The following is an 18369-nucleotide window of genomic DNA, read 5'->3' as shown; positions in this document are numbered from 1 at the left end:
CCCACCGGCCTGTTTGCTGCGGCCCTGGGGACTTGTGCATCCCCAGCTTGGCAGGAACATGGTCGAAAGAGGGATGAAGGCAGGTGTGAGGCACGGAGGTGTCGGTGCCCGTGGATATGCTGGGACACCTCATCCCAGCTCCGGGCTGCCCTGAGGAACAGCATGTCCAGCCCACAGGTAGGGCCGCTCCTCTCCTGGGGCACAGCTGGTGGCACGTCCCACCCCGGGTGACCCGCCGGCCTGCAGCTGTGGGGCCGGCCCGAGCTGGCCCCCGGTGGCTCTCCCGGCCGAGGCGGTGACCAGAAGCAGCGTCCTCCGCGCCCGGCCCCCGCGCTGCGCAGCCGGGCAGCAGCGCTGTCTTGCAGCACCATCTAGTGCTGCGGGATGGGGAAGCCCAGAGAGCCACGGCAGCGCCGTGGGGACACGCCAGGACCCTGTCCTGGGTCGTGCTGCCAAGGCCAACCTGCCAGGAAAGCCGGCCAGGCTGGTGGTGATGGGCATGAACAGGCGGCACAGCGTGGCTGCTGGCCCCGGGCAGCCGGAACTACCTCCCCCGCGCTCCTGCTCTGTGCCAGGGAATTTCCTGCAAGGATTCCGGGAAACATCAAGGGGCACAGACATTCCCAGTTCCTGAGCCAAATGTATCTGGCCTCAGCTGCCGGGTTTGACACCTCCTCCCATGGAAATTGGGCCTCTGCTCTCTCCATGGAGCACTTGCTTCTCTATCAGCCAGGTGGCTCCTGCATTGTCAGTCCCCCACCCTCAGGGCCTTCAGGTCACTCCTGCATCCCCATCAGCTTCTTGGGGCCCATCTTCCATACCTGGTGAGAGCGTGATCCCTTCCCACGACTTGTCACTGTTCCCCTTTCTCACATTCAGGGCAATGTCAGACCTTTCCAGCCTGGCTTTGGGGACACCAGGGCCCCAGCACCATTACACTGTCCTCTCGTCCCTTTGCTCTGTGTCCCCTGCTTGTCTCAGCTGTCACCCCTTCTGGGTGTCTGCCACTCCGCACCCTGCCTGGCACTGAGGTGCCGGGAGAGCAGGCAGGATTCTGGTGTAGGGGGGTGGTGCAGGAAAGATTTTGGCACAGAGCTGGATGCCATAAGGATGGAATGATATTCCAAAGGGACCATGGTGATAGTTGGCCCCTCTCTTGGAGTACTGCTGTGGATGTGGATGTCAGACCGGCACTGGGTGAGGCAGCTGCTGAGCCCCAACAGGGATTGCACCCAGGCCCTGTAGCACTGAGGGTGGGTGACCAGAGGCTCCTTAGGGCAGGAGGAATTGGACACCTTGGACCAAAAAAAGGGTGTTTTGAATCCTGTATTTGCTCCAGCTGCCCTCCTCCTGTCCTTGGGGAGAAATGGAACTGTGCTCAAGTCACCTGGCAGTGAAACCCCTGTGTCCAAGTGGTTGAGTGCCTGCTTGGGGCTCTGCCCGCTCTGATTTGGCAACCCAGGGGCGGGATCTGTGCCCCCCAAAAAGGAGCAGAGGGACTCAGACCTTCCTATGCCTCCTGTCTCCTCCCAGTGCAGCTGAATTGGATGGCACTGGGTGGGATGGGATGAGATGCTGCTGACCCCGTTGCTGCCCCTCGCCACGGCTCTCTGCTCGCCGTCCCCACGCCCTGCCCGTGCCACCGGCACCTGCGGGAAGGTAAGAGTAGCAAAGCAGACAGCGAACATAACGTGGCCCTGGGCTGTTTGTGCGCCTTTTGTTCGGCAGCAACTTTCATGAACCAGCTCATTAACCACATTAGGATGGCTCTGCCGCCCCGCCTGAGCCTTAATCGGGCGGGGCAGATTTGGGGCACGCGCCAGCGGGAGCCCCGGTGGCTCTGCCAGGCGGGCGGGCAGCTGAGGGCTCCCACAGCAGCCGGGCTGGGTGACAGCCTGGAGGGTGTGAGAGCCTGGTGCTTGCGTGGAGAGGAGGAGCCGGCCCTGTTCCCCTCACCTTCCTGGCAGCACACAGGGAAGAATCTCATACATCCGGTGCAGGGTCCTGCTCCACAGCCAGCCCTGCAGCCATCGCGGGGTGGTTCCATTGCCATCAGCCGTGCTTCAGGGAGCCTTGTGGTGTGATGGACCTCAAAACGATGCAGAGAGCTCCCGTGAAGCCAAAAGGCTGTTGTGCATCACCTTTCTCCCTCGCTGCCCCGCTGCTGTGCAACAGCCCAGCTTGGAGTGCACCCAGGCTGGAGGGTAGTAAGGATGGACCTTCACCCCAAATCTCTGTGTGCCAGCCCCCCAAGCTGTGCACAGCTCTCTCCGCTTCCGATGTGTGGCCCCTGACTGCGTGCCAGGCTCTGCTCTCACCGCCAGGTTTCCAAGGCTGCCAGGGTGGCTCACAGCCCTCCCGAGGTGGGGGACGAGTCCCCTGTGGCGACTTTCCATCTGGCAGGGAGCCGCCTGCCGAGCACGTTCCGTGCCTCGAGGCTCTCGCAGAAACAAGTGCCCCGCGTGTGCCGGCGGCCGGGAGGCAGCGGTGCCCGCCCTCGGAGCTGTCGAGGCCGGAACGCCCCGGCTGCGAACAGCCGGGAAGGTCGCGGCTGCCGGCTGGGATTCACCCGCAGCGGCGGCTGCCGAACCCGGCCAGTTCCTCTCCCCAGCGCTGCTTGGCCGGCTCGATGCCGAAAACTCCAGCAAGTGTCTGGAGGCAGCAGCTCCAAGTGAGCCAGGGGTTTCGTGAGTGGCCTGAGCTTTGGGCAAGGTCCTGCGTAGTGAGAGGCTCCTTAGGGGCCTTTGCCAGGTCTCCTGCCCTTGCCAAGGTTGCCTCTCTTCCACCACGGAGCTTTTCCCTCGTGCACAGCCCTGCACATGGACCTGGCTGGGGGCAGCTTGGTGGCCCAGAGATGCCTGCCAAGCCTGTGAACTTCCAGGTGGGAATTTAGTAAATAAGAGGAGGAATTGCTGTGTTGCACTCACTTGTGACCCCCAAACTTTACAGAGAGCGGCATGAAACTGCCCTCAGGTTGCAGCCAGAACTACCACAGGGACATGGATGGTTGGTGGCAGAGGGGACACACGCACCCCTGACCTCCTCCTCTCTCGCTTTCCAGCCCCACTCTTCCCTTCACTGGCACCTTTGCTGTCCCATGCAAGGCAGCCAAGATCTGACTGTGCCATGCTTGGGCCTTGGGCATGGGACATGGCCGTGTCTCCTGCCCCTTCTCCCAGGGCTCCCAAATCCCATCAGCCTCACAGGGAAGGGTACCTGCAGCTGCCTGGGCCAAGAACGGGCTCCGAGCACCTCGGGGCCCTTTGCCTGAGTTTTGGGTGGTGGCTGCTCAGACACCAGTGTCACCCCTGCCCTACGGCCCGGCCGTTTGCTCCCCCGGTTCTTCAGGGAGGCTGATGCCGGCACTGGGGCAGGTTCTGGGAGAGGCTGCTCAGGACAGGAGCGGGCGAGCCGCTCCCGGCTATTCCCCACGGAGCCACTGGAGGGCGGCAGTGACCCGTGCTAGCGGGGCCCGCCGGCTCCGACTGGGCGGACTGGGCCGGCCCGGGCAGGGCGGGCGCGGCCGCGGAGGGAAGGGGCTCCGGAGGCCCCCCCGGGCCGTCTCAGGCACCGCGTCCCTCCGGGACCCTCTGCCAGGGCTGCTCACCCGGCGGGAGCCTCAGCCACGCGTGTCGGTGGCCACTTGAAGCCCCGCGGAGCCTCCAGCATGAGCGGCCCCGCAGGGAGCGCGTCCCGCAGGCGCCGGGGAGGTTAAGGGGGTGTGGGAATTCACAGCTTGTCTCACAGAATGAAGTGGGTTGGAAAGGACTTTTAAAGGTCACCTGGTCCAACCCCCCCTGCCTTGAGCTGGGACATCTCCAACCAGGTCAGGTGCTGATCCACTGATCTGAGCTGATCTGGGCAACCTGTTCCAGTGTTTCACCACCCTCACCCTAAAAAATTCCCTCCTTGTATCTAATCTAAATTGATCCTCCTTGAGTTTAAAGCCATCGCCCCTTGTCCTATAGCTACGGGCCCTACTAAAAAGTCTGTTCCCATCTCTTACAGGCCCTACAAGTACTGGAAGTCTGCAAAATGGTTTCTCTGGAGCCTTCTCCAGGCTGAACAACCACAGCTGTCTCAGCCTATCTTCACTGGCAAGCTGACCCTTCCCTCTGATCGTTTTTGTGGCCTTCTCTGCACCTCCTCCATCAGGTCTGTGTCTTTTCTGTACTAACACCCCAGGGCTGGATGCAGCACTCCAGATGGGGTCTCATGAGAGTGGGATAGAGGGGGAGAATCATCTCCCTTGACCTGCTGGCTGTGCTGCTTTGGATGCAGCCCAGGATATGACTGGCCATTAGAAGGAAAAGGCAGCAGGGCAGACTCAGAACCACTGAGAGCATCTGTCCCTGTGCTCTGGGTCAGTCCTTGGTTGTAGCTGAGCTTGGCAGAGGTGGTGCCTGCTCCCTGTCTCTGCTGGACACCTCCAGCAGTGGGTCTAGCAGGGTGTCTGCCTTACAACACAAAGGCACCTGCTCTCAAGACTTTCAACCTTTTTTATTTTTCCTTTTTGGATACCTTTGTGTCTCAGAGAGAGGTCCCACCCTCACTGGCTGTTGTTCTGCTGGGTGCAGTTTTGGTTGATGTCTCTGTTTGAAGCCTGGCATAGGGTGGGTCACACTGCCAACAAGACTCTGCCCTGCAGGTGCCACAGGTTGGGATCCATCAGTGAGGTCTGGTGAGAAAGTTGCTGTCATGGCTAATGGGGATTAATGGTCCAACTTCAAACCCCCTAAACAATATCTACTCTGTATCCCTCCCACACACACCCAGTGGCTAATCCAGGATGTGAAATGATGCCTTTCATTTCCCTGTGGCTCTGAGGATCTCAAGCCCAGCAACAGGACAGGCTGACCAAGGCATCGAGTGATTACACAGCTGCCTGTGATGTTCAGGAGCAGAAGCTGAAGGTGCCCCTTCCCACAATGTCCACATGCTAGAGCTGATTACAAACTGCAGGGAAAAGTGCCAGCAGGGCTGGAGAAATCTGTCACAGAAAAAGTGCTGCTGTGTGTCACTGAAGCCTCCACACGTGGGGAGTGTCGGTGTCAGCAACTGCAGCCCCAGTGGAGCTCCAGGGAGCCCAGCCCAGTACAGGAGTGATGCTGGTGGGCTCAGGGGGACATGGGTTTTCCAGAGGGGCTTGAGTGTCCCCAGGCACTTGGAAAAGCAGAACAGTGTGCAGTGCTGCTCGAGAAACTGGTGACAAGGGGACAATTGGCCCCAAAGGATTAACAGACAGATGGGAGGCCAAGGAGAAGCCTTGGTCAGAGAAGTCAGGACACCTTTCTGATACAGCCAGTTGGAGGAAGAGAACAGAGATGGGGGTTGTGGGAAGGGCAGACCAGTGGAAAGCCCTGTTCTGCTGCTGGCTTGAGTGATAGGAGTTTGTGCCTGCTGAGGTACATTTTTGTAACAGAAAGGAAAACACATGAAACTGACATTTTTTCCCTTCTTTGGACGGTAGGAATGTTTTAATTGAGAAATTTGTTTTAATTACATTAGGTGATATCACAGTCTATTTTACAAGTTTGGGGTAAGAGGATGTGTGGACCAGTTACACAGAAATCCAGCGAAAGGATAAAAATCTACAACATGAAAAAAATGAAAAGGTTAACTTAATCCCAAAATCAAAGCATTGAGAGTTTGGTGTGAGTGGAAATGGGAGATTATACCAGGGTCCAGAGAAGTAGAAAGGATGAGACTAACATAAATTTACAGTATTGGTTCTGCATGACCATTGTTTGCCTGTGTTCAGAGGCAGCCTCTCTTCCTGAGGGCATCGCTAAGCAGATGGCCCCATCTCTGAGGATTTGGTCTGGTCTTGTCAGAGAAGAAAGCAAAAGAACTGATGGGCAAAGGTCACAACCCACGTTGAGCTGGTCCCCAGGGTCACTGCCTACAGGAGTGTCTTCCACTGGATAGTCAGGGGGGTTCTGCACCAAGAACTGTATGGAGGAAAACTAAAACAGCTCCAAAAAGCCCCATCTCAAACGTAGAAAAGTCTCACTCTGGAAGTGCTTACGAGAAGATCATCGTCATAGAATTTGGTTTCTATAATAACATTACCACTGCAGGAGGAAAGAAGGAGAAAGAAGAGGCATTAGAAGGATGCATGGACAGTGATTGCTGCTCTCCACCCTCTCACAAGCCTGGACTCCCACCCTGACCACCCGACAACCTGACCTTTTTGGTTTGGAGCTGCACACAGTGAGCACTGTCCTAGTCAGGGTCAGCCAGGACTCAGGGATCTCCCAAACACATTCCTGTGGAATGTTCTTCCCATCCCTCCCCTGTCTCAGTATGGTACTGCTCAGGCTGCAGAGTGCTCATACAGCAAACTCCTGCTCACTCCTACTGCTAAAAATAAACTAGCAGTCCCAACACCTTTAGGCCCCTGTCTCCTGCAAGAATTGTGAAAACTAATGGGAATTCTTTTTTTTTTTTTCTATTCTCCTTCTCTGTCCTCTAGTGCTGAGCAAGCTATATCGACCTACATGTCATTTCCCTTAAGAAGTGCTTAAATGCAAAGACACAAGCATCTTTTATACAAATGGCAATGGAAATGTGGATTTGGGTGTGACAGAAGCTCTGGGGATATAACTTGCTGAACTCTGAGATTTTGATACATAAAATTAGAACTCTGGGACCATTATAACACCTGGACACCTAAGCAATGTGATCTGACCTTATCTAAACAACCTGGATCTTGAAAAGCAAAGCAGCAGTTCTACCTCCACTGTGGCTCTTGGTGTCTGTAACACTGGACCTGCTAAGAGTGTAAGGTTTTGCTGTGGCGTGGACAACACTTGAACTTAAGTGTCAGGGAATGTCCTCAATCTGATACTTGCTCATCTTGGGAACTCTTCATGCACAGTGCCTTGGTTAGCACCAAGTATCACATCTCCATTCTCTCCTCCAAAATGAGGTCTTTGGGAATATCAGAAAATATGGGGCTCTCCAAATCTTGGCAGCTGTAAAATGATGACTTCTTTGGGCCATAAATTCCCCTTTGGATTTCTTTGGGCTGGGGGGGGGGTTCTACTGAAAAGCCTCAAGAATGACTTTAGGATACCTCTAAATAGGAGAGAGAGACCTGGGCTCCCCACTGCAAGTGGACATACTTCAGGGAACAAATGGGACATTGGAAAATCCTCAAGGTCATTTGAAAACTAACTTCTCTGGACTCCCAGTCCTGAAAATGTCTTCAATTCCCGAGATGATCAAAAGCAACTTGTCAGATGTCTTTGTTTCTTTATTCTGGTTCCCAAATCTGGCTCCTCCTGTACTGACAGTGCCCAGCTCTGGGAGCTGAGGGTGTGTGCAGCACCTCCAAGGTTCTGAGCAGGCTGTGCCAGGAGCACTACTGGAACATTGGTGCTCTCCTCCAAGCCTGCTCTCTTTGAAACGTGCTGTGAATGGGAATCAGTGACGGTAGCTCCCATCCCAGTGCCTCCTCTATGTGACTGGCTTTGCTCCAGACAGGGAATGAGAGGGAAAATGCTGGAGAGGGAGATCTTCCAGAGGACACAGTGACCTTGCAGTGAGACTGGCTGTTCCCTGTCTGCCTCTTGTTGGCAACAGGGTTCCCAAACCCTTCTGTTTCTGGCAGTCCAGCACTACAGGGAGGATGGTTACCCTTCCCAAGAGCCTCCCTCCAGGAGCCTTTTCCATCATCCCCCCAAAGCTGGAGCCTGGCTGCCCACACCAAGCAATGCCCAGCACGTGTTACTGTGGCACATCCGAGGCATCACTGCCCTGCCCAGGAGCCCACATGCACACAGAGCCAGCAGTAGACTTTGTGAGGAGGCTGTGTGAATCTTCCTGCAGGTGACTGTAAAATGACTGATTCCTGATTCCTCCTGTTAAAGGTATTTTAGCCCCAGACACAACTCTGTGCATAGTGTATATAAATGTGTATATATGCATATACACTAAATGTGTATAAGCCAATGTTAAAGACACAATGCTCAGTAAAATATTACAGTGATGAAACAAACACTAGAGCAGCTACTACAGGTAATATATTGCATGAACTGAACTACCTTGGACAAGAGTCAATGATCAATAGCTGATTTTAAAATGGCTCAAAAAGCTGGTGGTTTTTTTTTTCCCTGGATGATAGGGGTATTAAGTTGTAAAACATTTTAAAATCCTTTCACGATTCTTCTTCCAAAAAAATTAAGCAACTTTATTAAAGAATCAGTTTCACTTTCTCCAAACCTTTATTGCCATATTAATGCAAATTGGACCTATGGGAAGGAAGGTAATGAGGTTGGCTTAACCCCTTTTATCTCTCAACAACTAACAGTAGTGAGGTGATTCAGAGTTGGTAGCAGTTCCCTCTTCTCCTTCCCACCGCTGCCCCCAAGGAAATGCCACGTTCTGCTTTTGCTTTGCCTGCTCTCAGACTCTGCAAGCCCAAGGCACTCACGTTAAAACGTTAGCTGGCATCATCTGTGACTCAGGTGCTGCCTCTATCAAGGACTGCCAAGTGTTTGTGGAGTTAGGAATCACAAAACCAAATTCAAAGAACCATTCTGCAAAGTAAAAAAAAAAAAAAATCCAGAGGCATTCGAAAGAAGAAAATTCACAAATGGTCCTTTTGCTTTTCACCTGACAGGCTGGGGAACTCCCTAAACTGTCCTGCTGGGCTGCCAACATTTTACATTTAAATTAATTTGTACAGCTTAAACTGCACTGAACCCTGCCCTCCTCTTAGAGCACATACTCCCTTTCTAAAATAGCTGATGGTACTGATGAAGTCACACCACTTCTGTGGCATTCGGTGAAAATTTCAACACACCTAATTGGGAACAGGGAAACCACCCTCCTCCTCCAGCAGACATCCTGGGATCCAGCTGAGGTTAAGTGTGCAACTGGTTGCCCAAGAGACATGGAGCTCAATGTTTTATCTGCCCCTCCTCCAGCCCAGATTAAGAGCAGCACTGCAGTGAGGGGGGTCAGGTGTGCAGTTGTGGGGTCACTGGCACTGCTGTAGCCCAGGTAAACCAGAGGCTCCAGCCTGGCACTCTGAGGAAGACCCAGGAATTCCAGTAATAGCTGACTCTGAAATAGCCTGTTTCCTTGCCTCAGGCAGCCTGTGGTGGATTTATGCCCTCAGGCATGATTACCCAGCTTTTTTGCTTACATAACAAAGTGTTAATACACTTATGAAATGCAATCCTTAATACTGTGGCCCATTAGTCCTGACAAGATGAGAGCTTCAGTGCTACTCTGAAAAATTAAAATCACCACATTCAACCCATTTTAGTCACTCTAATCCCTGCCCTGCTGGGGGTCAGTCCCTGTGCTGCAGCACACAGAGCACATCCATACCTTCTAGACACTGCCCTTTGAAATAAACTTTCTGTTCCAGACGGAATTTTTCCATTTGTTCTGCTGAAGAAAAGTTTAACTCCCGAGATACTGCTTTGCATTTCAGGATTTTTTTAGGAACTCGAGCTGTGAAACAGATAAAAAAGCATTATTTGGACACAATAAAATCCAGCTTCTGCAGGTACTATTATCCTATACTTGGAAATAATGATTAGGACTAATACAAGATCATAGCAGCAGGAAAAATGCAAACACAAAGGACTTTGTTTTGACATTTGTTTTTACATTTGCAAGAGTGAAATCAAAGATGCAAATACCTTACGTACCCTGCCCACAGCCAAGAATGAAGTTTATAACAGAACCAGGGATACAATACTCATCTCTCAGAACCAGACTCCTGGTTCTTAGTTGTTTTTTACTAAACCCCATAATTTTTCAAGCTGAAATATAAGATGCAACTTAAATTTTTACTTTAAGAATTGTGCTGAAGATCACTGGCAGCCAAAGGGCTGCTTAGCACACCAAGCTTCTTAGCCCTTCTCACTTTTCCTTCCCTTTCAGACTGTGCATTCCCAGAGCAAACCACAAACGTGTGTTTCTCAGCCCAGCAGCACTTCCTCAGCCATCTCAGCGCTCTGGGAAGTGTCCTGTAGAAGTAAATGCCTATTCCCTTAACACTGAGACCTGCCCAGGCTGTAAAGCCAGAACTGCTCTGGAAGGTTGAAGAGAGCAATTTGACAATCCAGGTTTCTGGGCTCTTGCAATGGGTGAGACACCAACAGCAAGTGACAAACTGTACCTGGTAGATATTTCACAAAATGATTGTTTTTAGAGGTGGAGGAGTAAGAGAAGGGACAGTTTGAGCACACTGATTAAGAGTCCTAATCAGGAGAATATGAGGGGGGAGCCAAACCAGTAAAAACCTCCCAAGCCTGTCAAACTTCAGTGGTGTGCTTGTGCATAATTCCTTCCTGTGTATTAGAAAATGTTTCATGTGAATTTTTTAGAAATAAAGAGGGGAGGGAAGACAGCTGGCATGTGCTTTATGAGCCAAACTGTTCCAAAATGGAAGGCATATCAAAACATCCATGAGCAGGGAGCAGGCTGGTGTTTAATAAATGTAGGAGTCTCCCAAACCCCAGGCAAATCTATCTGATGTAGAACAGTTCTATGGAGTAGGACCTTGATATGACACCACTCTCAAGAGCTGGAGGCTTAGGGAATGTAAGCCAGCATCCTTTTCCCAAGGAGAAGTACACAGCTTGGTAAAAAAAGAAAAAAAAAAAAGATTAAAAAAAAAGATAAAAAAGAAAATTAGACGTGTAAGGCAAGAGTTTTAAATGTAAAAGATCTCTATTTATTTTTATGGGCTTTTTTGCACCATAAAAACCTGCATGGTACCATCCTTTACTGCCCTCACCAGTACAGACTACACAATTGTGGATAAACATCCCTTTGCAGTTAAGTGTAAAATGACTAGTTAAAACTCTACTGCAATTTAGTAATTTCATTTCTTTCATCCCCAAGACAGAGTCCTGAGAATATTTCCTTTAATATTATAAAACTACCATATAAGTACTTTTAATAAAAGTAGGACTGTGTTGTCTTTAAACATCTGATTTAAGACATTTTAATTTACATTTATACCATCAAGTAAAATTTTAATTGAAATAATTTATTTTAAGCTCATTTTACTTTTATTTCTGTTTTTTTTTTTTTTTTTCTATTAAAACTAGAAAAGAAGGAAATTTGATTCTCATTAGTTAAATCCATTTAAAAACATGCTGGGATGCAGATAAGCATAGACCTAATCCTACATTTACTAGTGCTTTTTGTTAACTTGAGGATGTACTTTACCTGCACATTTATTTAAGCACTTACATGGTTAACATACATTTAGTCAGATGCTTAATGCTGATTAGATTAGAAACTGTTGAATGACACATATCTTATTTACAAGTAATTTTGGGTCCAATCTTTTAGTTAGAAACTGAAATTCAATTAAAATATTAATGTAATTATGTTTTTGTTTAGTTTAAATAAAGCTACCTTAAATATTTGGGACCTCGAAGAAAGCAAGTTATCTTAGCCAAACTGATTTTACACTTTAAACTACACCTTTACTTAGATAATGAAAGTACTATTTGTATGTCAGGAATGAAAGCTGGCTGGGGGGATTCTGTAAGAGCTACACCTCAGCAGCTTAACCCAAGATTTTCTTGTATATTGGAAGAAACCAAACTTTACAGATTTGCATCTTCCAAATTGCCTCCCAGTTTCAAATGGCCTGTCACTGAATAGAGATGACTGGAAAAGCTCCTGCTGTCAAATGCTGGTTTAGATGATTAATTCTAGTTTCAGGTGCTCAGGCTGTGATTTTTACTACTTAAGTCAGTTTAATGCTAAGACTTTGGCAGCAATCCAGTACCACATTAATATTGTTTTTATTTCATCTAAGTGGTAGTAGTAAATTAATGTAGTAATACAGTATCATGATTTGAAACTTAAGAGTTCATTTTATAAAGAAACTTGTACTTAAATAAAATAGAAGTCATATTTAAAAAGCAAATAGAAGTCCTGTTTAAAGAAAATGTATTTTATTCACTCTGCTATATATTTGGTTCTTAGTTTGCTATGTCTAGACTGTGATTTACCCTAAATGGCCACAGAACATACACACACACACAAGTACTATATAATGACTTTAAGACACATATGGATTTAATTTTAGAACAATTATTCTGTTTGTCCTCACTGCTTCTGCTGCAGGACTGTAGCAGAATTGCATTTTCCCACACCTTTTAATTCACCATCAGATTACCCTGCTTTGTTGGATGTCTCCCCCCCTTCTCAGCCTATTTATTAAGCATAACCTATCTACCTCAGATTTCTTTTCTAGCTAAGACATACAAGAACTGCTTTTCTTGTCTCTTCTCCCAAGGAAGACCATCCTCCCATCTGTAATTTTTTCAGTGGCTTCTCCTAATAGCTCTCCTCTGCATCTGTCACAGTTGCAGTCATCCATCTTCTAGATGGATGAGTGAGCTGTGCACTAGATAAGATCTTAACTATTCCTTGTACAATGGGCATTAATCTCAGGCCAGAGTATGTTTTAATTAATTTCCCAAGTTCCTCTGATGGAGATGACAGTTCCTGTTTTATTTGCAATGAAAATCTGAGGCACAGTGAGGTGATATGATTTGCCCAAGAGACAAAGGTGACATCTGTCCTTCAAAGCAGGGGTATGTTTGCAACTCAGGTGACCCAGACATGCAGCACCACCCAGCCCCAAATGCACAGTGAAATCACACAGTACCTTCATGCTCCACTCCAGGTACAGACAGATCTTCTGTTCCTTGCCAGAGGATTTTCCCTGTTTCTGCATCCCGAAGGTTCATCCAATTTCTGATTGGGAAGCAAATAAGGAAAACAAGCTATCTATATCCCTAAATGCTGTGTGTAGTATTCTTTGCTGAGCTCTGAAATAGGCCACTCCAGCTGAGTTTCAGTCATGGTTTCTGGTTCTCAGCAGGCCAAGAAAAAGAGATGCTTTTTCCCTGAGAATAAATAAACAAACCAACCTCTGACCAGAATGAATGCAACAAGAGTTATATAGCCACAGATTTAGTTTTCACTTTAGACTGAAGCTTGTTAACATAATTTATCATTTTCCACTGCTTCTAAAGGATAAAGGCAGTGTCACTGTGCTGCAGAGAAGCGAGAACATTGCTAACAATAACAGATTGTTACACAAACAATTGCTCTTCTCCAGCATTTGAAAATAGCTAGGAAAAGAAGTCCTTTCTACATAACATGAGAAAAAGAATAACATCCAATCCAGCTTGTTTTCTTAGCTTACAAAGTATTAATATCAAGGGTTGTTCTCTCTTGCTGTTGACCTTGTAACTGGCACTCATGGGAATTTTTCAGCTGCTGAGTGCTAAGCAAAGAGAGATCTTCTCTTTTCACTCTCAGCAAGTGAGGCTGTGCCAGCTTCCACAATGTCCCAGTCAGTGAATTAGTCAATAAATCTATAGGCAAGTAGGAAATATTCCTATTTCCAAAGGGACAGTTAATAATGACCTTAAGTACACCTTTGAAAAATCTCTCTCACAGGGTAACTCAGACACTGACAGCTCAGAACAAGGAGCCTGCACACCTGCATGATGCCATCCTGAACAGAGACAAAGCCATCCATAAACCTCAGGCCCTCCTGCTCCACAGCTCCTCAGGGTGGCTCTGAGATTCACCAGTGTCAATGCCAGAGACTGAACAGAGCAGGCTCTGTGGGATGAGCCCACACAAACCAGAGCCTTTCCAGGAGCTCCCTTTGGCTGCTTTATGGCAGCACACCCTTCGCAGTCAACTGCCTACAACAACTGCTCAAGGAACTGGCTGGGGAGGTGGAGAGACAGAAGAGGGACAATATGGACCTCGACATGGGTATAAATAGGAGCTGTTGGAGATTTGCATATTGAACTCATCCTCTAACACACAGTTTCCAGGCAGACTCACACAAACTCATCACACTGATCACATTTTTCCAGAGCTCCCAGGAAGAAACAGATGCTTTAGCAAATTTTGCATCACAGACGAACATTTGTTTTAAAATTATGTGTGTGGAGGAGGGGAAGGGAAGATGGCTGCTTCAGCAGAGATGTGAGGATTCTTCCCCTTGCTGAACGCTGGGCAGAGTTTCCATGCCCCACTGAAAAGACAAAGAGAATGTGTGCACAGGGTCTGTTCACATAAAGCTTAGCAACAACTTAGCGAATGGAAAGAGGGAACATAGGGCAGCCTGCTCAAGTCCTTCTAGGCTTGCTCCAAACACCTTGTATCTACCACTTGTTCTGGGATGAAGGTAAAAGAGAAAGGGGCAGAAGATGAAAAGCATCCTCTGAGGGCTCAATTTGGCACCTCCATATCCTAGCAGGAAGCTGCTAAGTGGAGCTCTCTCCCCAGCCAGCAACCCAAGTGAGACAGGGGCTGGCAGGGAAGTCAGAGAGAGAAAATGAACAGCAGAATGGTAAGAAGAACCTGCAGCAGGGCTGGGCACTTCATGTGGTGCTGGCTGAAAAACTCCATGTCCTCAGGCAACACAACCTGCAGGATGGAACTGCCCCAACAGTAATTTAAAATGCCAAAAAAATCCACCATTTTTCCATACATCTTCTCACAGACAAACATACAAATTAGCCAGGGTGAAGCTATTTGCATAGAAAACAGTGTGCCATCTATCAAATGCCACGTACAAGGGGAAAATAACAAATGAGACAATCTGAGCATCTCACTGACAAACTCATTTATCTTCCCAACACTCTGTCACACAAACACTCTTTAACTATTAGCTGAACAGTAATTTAGTAAATTGGGCACTTGATTATCAAAAACCTGTACTACCTTTAAAAAATGGTCCTCTCACAAGTATTTATTTGCTGTTTGTTCACTATCAATATCAGTCAGAGTTATGAGCTCCCAGGTTTGGCCGCAGGCTGTGTAGAGCCAAACTGAGCACTAACCAAGTTCCTCTGAACTGGAAATGAAACACTGACCAGGACAGCAAACCCAGCACTCTAAAGGAACTGATCCTGCCTCTCAGCTGCTCTATCAGTACTCTAACTAATGGACCATTCCTTTTCCTTGCCATGACTTGCCCTGCCTTCCCATTCCTCTTCCCTTGTCAATTTTTGGAGCACTCTAAAATCACACTCACCAGTTTCAAAAGTATTATATTAGAAATGCCCTTCAGTGAGAAGTAGCCTGACAGCTTAATTATTATCCTTACTTGAAAGACACAGTTATAGTGTTAGTAACCTACTATTTCTGGTGAGAGAAAACATTACTGTACACTACTGACCTCTGTCACTTCTCCCTATCAGGATTTCTCCCAATCCAGTCCAAGAAAGGTGATACAAGTTATGCTGCTGTGCTGAACAATGTTAACATTTAAAATGTATGTTAACATTTGGGGTGTTGGACATCTATAAAGTGCTATCTGGCTTTATTTTGTTTATGGATGTTCCACTGTAAAAGTAAATCCATGCAGGACAGCCTGCCCCATGCTTTGTATTATGACTGTCAAATTCAAGATGAAGAATAAATAAAAAGCTCAAGGCTCTACCCCTGCTGATGAAACCATGCCTCATGCATGCAGCAATGCATGCCACAGTTCCTAGAAAATATCTTATATTTAAACAATCTGAACATTGCTAGCCTGTGTAAATTCCTTATCAAATAAATAAACGTTTAATGTCAGTGTAGTCAAAGGCTTTCTGACCGTGACAAATCCATGTGCTGTTCAGGGCATGCTTTTCCAACTTCTGCAAATGAAGAAACAAAATCAACCTGCCAATCACAGTGCATACAAAGAGTTAAAATTTGTGGACCCAGACATATCTGAAGGGATCAGAATACACTAGCCAGTTCACAACTTTTTTCCCAGTAACCAAACACTATTAAAAGGGAAGAACAAATCATCAGATTTTAAAAGCACAGACACACACACAATCTCTTTCTATTGGAAAAAACACTTCATGTACAAGAGGTTAATATTAAAAAAAACCCAAACATTTAAAAAGAAACAGGCATCTGAAAATGTTTTAGTCAAAACTGAGATAATGTATAAATGGAATTAAAAAAAAAAAAAAAGCAGCAAACCCCATCACAAGTGATTTCTTGACACGGGAATACCTGACAAAGCAGCAGCTGTACTGCTTACCTAGTTAGCAGCTTATCAACACTATTTCTGTCATCTTGGATAGGAAGGCTGGTAATACAACATACCCCAGAGTGAAGAAAATGGAGATGTTGAACGAAACCCACACACACTATTATCTTCTAATGTGTTTAATTGGTTTAAGATTCTTCCACCCCAGCAGGAGAGATATTGTTGATACTAAAAATAAAGCGTGCTCCACCTCCTGAGGAGCAGTGGAGACCTGCAGGCAGAATGATGAGGGCATTTTAAGCCTTATTGAGAAGGAGAAAGTAAATTCATATTGGCCTGATACAATTACTCTTTTTGAAGAGGTTCATGTTAAGCCATTTGACAGGGCAAGTAGGAAGCCAGGCAGTTCCAGCTGTGTGAAGTTTGTATATGTTGGGGGGGGTTTGCAGGAATAACATTAGTGTATTCCTAATTCAGTTTCTCACTCTTAGACCATTAAATTTTCATTAATTTGTATTTTGGGAGCTTGGGGTGGTTTTTTTTTTGGAAATGATGTCTGATTTAAGACTCAATAGATCAAATACTCTTCAATCCTGAAGGCAAGAAAGGATTAGGTAGAACAGCAGAAGGAAGCGTGTACTGTTGATCTATTTATATTCCACCACCTATTGGGTCAGCAAAGTCTTACATAAAAGCTTTGTAGTAGCTGGAACTTGATTTGCTTTATATACTTTACATGAATTAGCTCCCTCATAGGCCTACTTTGCTTAGCTTGATGAAGGGAAATGGTTTGTGCATTTCTAAATCCAAATTTTGCTTTCTTGAATACCTCTGATGTAGAAGTTCTTTCTTTTTTGTATCTGTCATAGAGATCACTTGGTTCAAACAAATCAGAATGTACATCCTTATCTTTCAGTGTATTAGCCTTGCAAAAGATTGCCTTGTATTACCATACTTGTAATTAAGAGTAGCCTTGAGGAAGAGAATGAGTACAAACAAAATTTATCATTAAAGTAGTATGGAGTTATAAGAAGTTCTGCCTCAATCTCCCTGACTATTATTTGTATGTTGTAATGTTTAGCACTTCTTGAATATCTCAAAGGCAGTGGCAAACAGCAGGTATTGTTTCTCCTGTTAAAATGATCCGTTTTTCATTTTATTGCTTGCTGTCCATGTCTACACCATTCTAAAAACCTCAGGAACTGCTGTATTCTTATATTTCATATTAAAAACAAAGCTAATGTTCATAACCACTCCTAGAAGGACAGTCTTTCATCATCCCTACCAGCTTTTTTTTTCCCCACATGAAATGCAACATTAAAAACAGTTCATTACCTGCCAGGTGCAAACAGCATCTCAACAGTAACACGTTAATGAGACCTGTCCTCTGGGAGAAGGTGGAGCTGAAAGCCCTGAACAATTCAGACAACAATCTCTGTTGTAGACCAAAAAAAGCTTCTGATCAGGACTCACCAACCTTCACTCCTGATTTTACATGGTCTCTTGTGAAAAGCAGACACACCCAGGCAGTCATGGCATGGGAAAGCATGTTACCTTACAGGGAAATAAAGATCAAACTTTAGGGATTATATTTATATCAGACATATTTTCCCAGAAGAATATTTACATTTCAGTTGTTTCAATCCAGTCTGAGGAATAAGAACCAATATAAATTATGCAAAGTAACTACTAAACTACAGGACTACGAAGCAGACCACCTAAATAGCCTTACACTTCTCCACTCATGCCATTCATCCTGTAACCTTATGACATCTCTACTCTCACTTTTTATTACAATTCCCAAATCCCTCTTCCACAGAACTCCTAATTGTGTGCTTAAATTTAAGCATATGCACAGACATTCTGCTGATTCAGGTTCTTGAAATCACTCTTCACACTCATGAGAAATGCTGCTGTCTGCTGTTTAATAAGCCACGAGTACACATGCTGGCAGTGTTCCTCCTAGCCTAAGGATGAAATTCAGTGCAAAATCCAATCTAGTGAATGAGCATCCATCCATTCTGTGTACAGGAATACCAACACACAAAAAAACTGGAAGTTATTCCACAAACATTACTGGAGCCTTGGGGTATAGTACTGTCAACTTCTGCTTTCAGAAAGCAGCACACTTTGTTGAGTTCCTGATTAAACAGAAAACATGCTGTGACAGTTCTTACAGGGGCAGAACCTTTAAAAAACTCATCTATTATACACCAGCTTTCCTGGAGTGATGCACAAGATATGGATTACTGTGCTCCCAAAATGATGGGAGGTGCTGGAAAGGTGCTCTATTAAATCCTCAAATGGAAGGAAGCCAATTATCCCTTCAAAGCACTCCTGGCACTCCTTCACTTGTTGTA

At 46.7% G+C, this 18369-nt stretch overlaps 1 protein-coding gene across 2 annotated transcripts in view; it reads right to left on the bottom strand.

Annotated features, from left to right (window-relative positions):
- Positions 1-5441: 5441 nt before the first annotated feature.
- PDE6D (phosphodiesterase 6D) overlaps positions 5442-18369 on the bottom strand; it is a 34855-nt gene continuing 21927 nt past the window's right edge. For both annotated transcript variants that reach the window (XM_053985853.1, XM_053985854.1), the window contains exons 2-5: positions 12659-12747; positions 9343-9468; positions 8438-8543; positions 5442-6074 (exon numbers count right to left, since the gene is read on the bottom strand). In XM_053985853.1, the coding sequence (XP_053841828.1) occupies positions 5993-6074; positions 8438-8543; positions 9343-9468; positions 12659-12747 (403 nt within the window). In that variant the 3' untranslated portion in view covers positions 5442-5992. The remainder of the gene's footprint in view (positions 6075-8437; positions 8544-9342; positions 9469-12658; positions 12748-18369) is intronic.

Source organism: Vidua macroura, chromosome 10, assembly GCF_024509145.1.
Source record: "Vidua macroura isolate BioBank_ID:100142 chromosome 10, ASM2450914v1, whole genome shotgun sequence".
NCBI lineage: Eukaryota > Metazoa > Chordata > Aves > Passeriformes > Viduidae > Vidua > Vidua macroura.
Note: the sequence above shows the minus strand (reverse complement) of the source record. Positions and strands in the feature narration are given on the sequence as shown.